Source organism: Pinus tabuliformis, chromosome 7, assembly GCF_031772625.1.
Source record: "Pinus tabuliformis cultivar Carrire ecotype Pingquan chromosome 7, CPIR1, whole genome shotgun sequence".
NCBI classification, from domain to species: Eukaryota; Viridiplantae; Streptophyta; class Pinopsida; order Pinales; family Pinaceae; genus Pinus; species Pinus tabuliformis.
The window spans coordinates 1727947338-1727955119 of record NC_142293.1 but is presented as its reverse complement, the minus strand read 5'-3'; the positions used below and the strand labels follow the sequence as shown (position 1 = coordinate 1727955119).

General features: G+C 38.2%; 1 protein-coding gene across 1 annotated transcript in view; it reads right to left on the bottom strand.

The window, feature by feature from the left end:
• Window positions 1-709: 709 nt before the first annotated feature.
• Window positions 710-7782, bottom strand: part of FEI1 (Leucine-rich repeat protein kinase family protein) — a 211627-nt gene continuing 204554 nt past the window's right edge. The window contains exon 15 of the mRNA XM_089460401.1: window positions 710-1068. Within this exon, the coding sequence (XP_089316527.1) occupies window positions 1054-1068 (15 nt within the window). The 3' untranslated portion in view covers window positions 710-1053. The remainder of the gene's footprint in view (window positions 1069-7782) is intronic.

The window sequence follows — 7782 nt, the reverse complement described above, 5'->3', positions numbered from 1 at the left end:
CTTCAGAGCTCAAAACCACCATGATGATATAGTCATCAAGAGCTCAACATGTCACTTGAACCGATCCCAAATAGAAAAGATAACATCTTCTCTACCTTCCAAATTAGATCAAGATTAACATTATATCCAGTCTTTAATTATAACACTTAAAGCTATATTCTGATTCGGTACATAACCAGAAGTGATAATTCAAACATGTAAAACTTTGATCAATCAATTATATTAAATAAATCCATAATGAGAAATTTCAATCTGCCATATTCACTGATTAAATTTCTAATTACATGGAAATCGAACACCGGAGAAAGCATATTCCTACAAAATAGCTCAAATTATCTTATATGTCATATTGTTTTATAAGTATGTAAATAAAAAGATTCAGCTTCATGACAGGGATTGAACAAGTAATTCAAAGTCAAACAGACAAGCCTTTAATTTAAGGATCTATGTAATTTATTAAAATGCAATTTATTCGTCTTCAAAAATTTATAGTGACAAATCTATGTAAGAGTCAATTTGAATGTCTCCATCCAATATTGATTAATCAAGCTTTATATCCATGTGGGGGAGAAGCTAACTATGTTTTTGAGAGCCAATTCGACAATTATAGTTGTTTAAGTAAATTGCCTATCATATAATAACAAACTTAAATGACCATAATCTAATCATTATATGTTTTGGTCTTTTCTGTCCAATTCTAAAGATATAATTGTTGACAAGTGTTATGAATAAATTATATATCCAAGTAGTAAAAATAATATAAATAATAGTAAGACATAAATAATGATTAATTAACTAATAATTAGTAGGAAGAGGCACAACTCTTCGTGAAAGGGTATTTCTAATTAACTAATTATTAGTAAGTCTTCTGAAATATTTAACGTGAAAAAAGAACTTTGTTCGCTTCATTTGGTATCAGAGCAATTCGATCCTTTGGTCGCTTCACCGTTGCATAGAGCTCATTCTCCAATTCAAGTCTTTGGCCATCAAAATTCGTCAATTTCGTTGTCATTGAAGCATTTCGCTACAAGATTTTGGAGGGTCTCCAATTCGTCAGTTGGCCTTTAGCTGTTAAAAAAAACATTATATTAAAAAATATAACAAATACACAGTTTAAAAAATATATATAGTGAAAAAATAACATACATAAAAAAAGAAAGTATATATCTATCTATATATATATTTGAAAAAAATATATTTAAAAAAACAATATTTAATAAATAAAAAACAAATAAAACTTACCTACAGCTAATCCAAAGTACAACTAACTGACGACCTTGCCTCATTAAACAAGCCCATCGAGGTATCCACTATCTGCAGTAGTCACCACCCCGCTGGAGCAATTGTCACGACAAGAGCCATCACCACTGCTGCAATTTGTTATGGCGAATCACACAGTTGCCACCTTTGCAGCCGACGGGCATGGGAGAAACCATTCATCTAACCCTCTATCCTCCTTAGTTCTATCGTTACTGAGTCAACCACCACCAATCCTAACCCCGCTGGAGCAGCCGCCACGACAAGAGCCATCACCACCGTTGCAATTTGTTCTGACGAATCACACAATTGCCACCTTTGCAACCGACGGGTCTGGGAGAAACCATTCGTCTGAACCTCTATCCTCAGTTTTATCATCACTGCTTCAACTACCACCAATAATCCAAAGCTATTCTAGCAGGAACTGCAACCAGAGAAGAAGCAAATTGAAAATAATATTACAGCCAATCAATGGTTTGATTATGCAAGGCAACTCTATGAGAAAGAATCTGAGGCGAAGTCCCCCCCCTAGGATCAACACAAATTCAAAGCTCTTCACATTACAGGAGGTGGAAAATGGAATTAAGAAGCTGAAAACAAGAAAGGCAAAGGACTTGGTTGAACTTCAAGTAGAGTATCTAAAATGGGGAATGAACGCTCTTGCACCGCACATCATGAAAATATTCAACAACATCATTCAGCAAGGATTCCCAAGAGACTGGACAACTAGCCTAGCATTACCCCTTTTTAAAAGTGGAGACATTAATAATCCATCCAACTACAGAACAATTATGATAAATCCTTTGTTTGGCGGCATCATGGTAGAAGACATAATTAGCAAGTGGGCTGAAGTAAAAGAAAAGAGGGCAAGAGGACAAGCGGATTTTAGGCCGAAACATTCTACAGTGGATCATGGTATCACGTTGAGACACATTGTTGAAAAGGTTTGGGAGGACAAAGAAGTATTTTGCTGCTTTGTTGACTTCAAAAAAGCATTTGACATAGTCCCTAGGGATAAGTTGTGGCGTAGAATGGAAGAACTTGAAATTCCTGTGCATTATAGAGCTGTTGTCCATAGACTTTATGAAGAAGTGAAAGTCAAAATTAGAACCTCAACAGGTATTTCAAAAAGCTTTAGAAGTGACATTGGAGTCAAGCAAGGTTGCCCTTTATCCCCCACTCTTTTTGGTCTATATATTGATAACTTGGAAGAGTGGCTAAATCTACAAGGTGGAGATGGTGTTCGGTTGGGGGAGTTTGTGATAAAGCTTCTTTTATATGCTGACGATATTGTATTGATTTCTAAATCGACCCATGGATTGCAAATGCACTTATATGCCCTTGAGCATTTTTGTAGAGCAGTGGGGATGCAAGTCAATACTAGCAAGACCAAAATAATGATTTTTTCTAATAAAAGGAAGCATAGCCAGCGTACTTTCTTCTTTGAAGACAACATTCTTGAAGAAGTAAAGGAGTACAAGTACCTTGGGATTGATTTCAACAACAAACTCAATTGGGAGGACTGCAGAAAGAAGAGAATTTTAGGAGGGTGAAAAGCATTATATGCTCTTCAAAACAGAGGTAGAGAGGCATAATTATGGGATTGGAAAATGATTAAAGTGCTTTTTGGACTCCCAGTTTGTCCAGTGATGCTATATGGATGTGAATTGTGGGCTAGCAGCACTCCCGTCTCAAAATGGAAACAAATTGAGAAAATCCAAACACGCTTGATCATGAGCAAGTTCAAAATAAAAAGTTCGGTACCTTATGAGATAATGTTGAGTGAAACAGGAGCAACTTCCATTGCATCAATCGCTATGGTGCGACTCATAAGATACCTAAAACGAATTGAACAAATGAGAGTAGTGTGATGGATCACAAGAGCACTTTAGGTGTTGTTTCTCTTTGGGTTCTGCTTCGATATCCTGGATAAGTAGGAAGCAGAAGTTGGTTGCTCTGAGCACCGCTGAAGCCAAGTACATAGTTGCGAGTATGGCCTCTTGAGAAGCTATCTGGTTGAGGAAGCTCTTTGGTGAGTTGTTTGCACATGTGCTGGATACCACCATGATCCTTTGCAACAACCAGAGTGGGATCCGATTATCAGAGAATCATGTATTTCATGATCGCTCCAAGCACAGTCATCAAGTACCACTTTATCCGGGATATGGTACAACAAGGAGCAATAGGGCTCCAACACATTGGGACTGATGAGCAAGTCGTCGATATTCTAACGAAGGCCCTGGGAAAGGTCAAATTCTTGATTTTCCAAGAACGACAAGAGTCGTGGAGAGACCCTCTCCTAAGGGTCCTGTATGATATGGATATTGAGCTCTGGGAGCTCCCAGGAGCTTGGGGTACTTCTTGGAGCAATGAGCAACCGTAGGGTGAGTGGTTCAGCGTTCCCCTAGTGGTTTGCTATGTAGACATGATGAATGGTTCATCCTTCTCCTGGTGATACATCTTACCCATGTAGCGTGGGACTCATGGGAAATACCTCTCATCTAGCTAATGAGTAGGGAAATGAGGATAGTGTCCATAGTACTACTAATGGACGCATCGTGTACTACCGTACTCCCTATGTTAGAATGATATTGACCTGGGATCAATTCGAATTAACTTCGGGTCAGTAAGAGTAATATGGCACAATCTCTTTATTAGCATTGACTTTGGGTCACTAAGAGTGGTATGACACACTCTCTTTATTGGAACTGACTTCGGGTCAGTAAGAGTGGTATGAGACACTCGCTTTTATCTGGGACTGACTTCAGGTCAGTAGAGAATGGTATGATACATTCTCAATCATTTCTTCTTCTTCATAGTTTAGCAAATCAGAGCAGAGCCGAGCAGTGCATTGATGGCAGAGATAGTACCGACTGACAGATGGATTAGTAGATGGAGTTCTCCCTAGTTGAGAGGGAGTGTTAAAATTGGCAACTAGGGCCAAACTCCATGTGGATCACCTTATTTATGGTAGCTGATATTTTTTTTTGTATTCCTCTCTTCGAGAGGTGTAGGATTGATCTAAAGATCATCCGATTCCAACATTTATTTATGGAGATATGAATTTATTTATATTATTTGACAATTTGTCAAGGTCAGCCAGCAACCAAATTACCCCTAGCTCAATCTCAACGTTGCATTTAAATAGAGGAGAACACAAGTCATTTGAGGAGCACATCACTCTTGATTTCTCTCTACACTCGTTTGGGATTGTCCTCTCACAAAGAGGACATGGTGGAAAGAAAGGTCAAGAGGGAGACCTAGTTGTAGTCTTAAAGGAGACAGCGCTGTAGTCATAAAGGTGCCCTAGCCACAGTCAAGGAAGAGGCCTAATCAACGGTGAAGCGCAAGCCCTATACGCAATCAAAAAGGAAACCTAAACGCAGTCAAAAGGGAGAGCCCTAACCGTAGTCAAAAGGAGGCTTAACCACAGCAAAGAGAGGCCCTTATCCGCAATTAAGAAGAAGCCCTTAATTCGCAGACAAGCAAGGCTCTTATCCATAGTCAATACGCAGCAAAAGAAGGCCTCAATCCGCAGTCAAAGGAGAGACCCTAGCCACAACAAAGGGAGCCCTAACGCAACAAGAAGAAGAAGCTTGTTGACAGCATGGAAGAAGCATGAGAATTTCAGGTGTGTTGTAGGTGACAATGAAGTCATTTAAGGGTTGTTTCAGGGGTCCGTTTACAGGACAAAACCGCTGATTCGAGGGCAGAGTCCTTTTTCTTGGAGGTCGAGGCTAGGAGGTATGCTTGAGGACTTGCTGGAGGGTGGACTGTCCTAAAAAGTTGTCGCAAACCTAGTCAAGGTCCTGTTTAGTGCTGCAACTGAGTTAGGGAGACTAGTCCTTGCGTTGGGCTTGAAACTGCCCTAAAGGAGCAGCATGGAGGGCAACATTCCATTGGAGGATAACTGCAATCAATAGGAGTTATTCTGGGCCAGTTTGATGGGTTGTTAGGGATTGTGGTTAGTGCCCTAACCAGTCCTAGATTTGCGATATTGCAACAAGTTCATGAGCAATGTTTGGGCTGATACATCTTGTTGTTGGAGGCTGAGTTGACTAAGATTTGACTAAGCTTGATTGGAGGTCAAATCTGACCTGTTTGACTCGTGTTGTCCCTGCTGGTTAGGGTTTGTTGTTGCTGTCATAAAATATCAGTTTTGTATATTTGTACTATCTCTCTCTATTGAACTATTGAAAAATATAAGAAGAATTTATCAAGGGTTTCCCCACATTGGGGTTTGTCCCTGTCTGGTGCTACATCTTGTATCCTCTTGTCTTGGCTTGTCTTCTACTGTTTATGTTTATGTTCTATCTGCGTTTTACTATCATGCTAATGTGATTGCTAAACTAGATATTGATATTGGGCTAATAAGAAAATTGAAATAAATTGCTCTTAAGAATATAGAACATACCTAACTTTAACAAAAATCAAATCACTAGAATTCTTTATCGACATTTGAATCATGAGAGTAGACAACTCAACCAAGCTACGTATTTAGAACAGAAACAACAAACAGATGTTCCAAAGAATACCAATGTTAGTGCAATCCGCTAATGTGATAACAATTCATCACAAGTTTCTAGTCACCGCAAGATTCCACAGAAGATTAATCTAGGATGGTCTGATCCCTTCTCAGTGTGACAATTTTGTTTGTCACTTAGAGGATCATATCAACTTGTATCGACAAAGATGACTGCCCGAGATGAGACGACATTCGTCGCAGAATAAGAGATCAAGCCTTTTCATCAACAAGCTTTGAGGACAGCTTTTTGAGGAGGAAGGCAATGTTATGAATAAATTATATATATAAATAAAAATAATATATATAATAGGAAGACATAAACAGCAATTAATTAACTAATAATTAGTAGGAAGAGGCACGTCTCTATAGACATGACTCTTCGTGAAAGGGTACTTCTTGACTATATATATAAGACCCTCTCTCCCAATTGTATCATCATTCTCATTCATACATTTAATTTATATTCTTGTATCTCAATGGAGATCTACATATTCCAAGTCTTCTGGAATATTTAATGTGAAAAACAAACTTTGTTCGCTTCAACAAGTTTAATTTTCTATTGTTTAAATTACATTTTTGAATGCATAAATGGATTCAGCGTCTTGAAAAGCCTTTAGGACACTCAGATTGTGTAAACTACACAGCTCAAACATGCAATTCCAACAATCCCTACTAAATTTTGGGCAAAATTGACTGGAAAAAATCAAAATATAGAATAGTTAAACTCTAGTGTTTCAATCTGATACTCTAGTGACTTCTAACACCACCTTCATACTATACAAAACGAGAAAAATTCCGGCAGGAAATTTATTTAAGAATCAGTTTGCCTCCATAATCCGCTATTGATTAGGCACAAATGGTTTTGTATCCATGTGTTGAGAAGCTCACTACGTTTCCTGAGAACCGATTGGACAGTCACAGATATCTATGTAAATTGCCTACGACTTGATTAAAGATCGAGACTCTGATGACCCCCGACATGTAACGCCTGCATACTACAGGGACTCTTTACTTTTGTTGGATGATTAAGACTTTATTTGTTTAAAAGTCTATATATTATTGGTTGATTGATATTTGTCAAACATTTTATAATTGATTAAATTCTTCATGTTTGGAACAATATAATGATTTTGAATGAAAAACACTAGGACTGATTTTCGTGCCAGCATAAGATTTATATGCTATATTTACATTGCACATATTCTAGCATTTCCTTGATTAAATTCTTCATGTTTGGAACAATATAATGATTTTGAATGAAAAACACTGGGACTGATTTTCGTGCAAGCATAAGATTTATATGCTATATTTACATTGCACATATTCTAGCATTTCCTCCGCTCCAATCGTCCTGTCCTCCACCTGAGGTTGAGCTCTCCCTCTCTCTCGTTAATTCTCTTTCATCCACCTCAAGTTACTCCGCGTGTTGAATTTTGACTTTTGTAACTATGGTTGGCCTTCATAATTATTTTTGTACTTTTGTATTTGCAAAAACATGTTCTTCATGCTTCGGTCAAAAGAAAAATTATATAGCATGTTCATGCTCAAAAGAAAAATTTTGAATTTTAAAAAAATAGAATTTTGGCTCCAAAGGGAGCCAAGCCGGCCTCCTAGTCAAGTCAGCACCTCCTTCAAGTGTTCAAGTCAACCCATAGTCAGGTCAGCACCTCCTTCGAGTGTTCAAGTCAGCCCAACTTATAGAGACACCTATTCAGCCTCCCAAGACACTATATATTGACACAATTTCGCCCTTCTCCAGGCACAGAAACTCGCAGCATCTGAGGCAGAGAAGTCTGAGACACACGAATGACTGAGGCAGCAAAGGAAGACCTGAGGTTAAGAATGAACACAAATCTGTGGCAGTTCGTTCGACAAGTCTGTGGCAACTTGTTGAACTAATCTGAAATTGAGAGAGACTATTATTTTGGGCCTAACTGAATTAGATATAAGGAAGGATATAATCTCTGTGACAAGATCAAATCTTCTGAGGCAGCAACAGA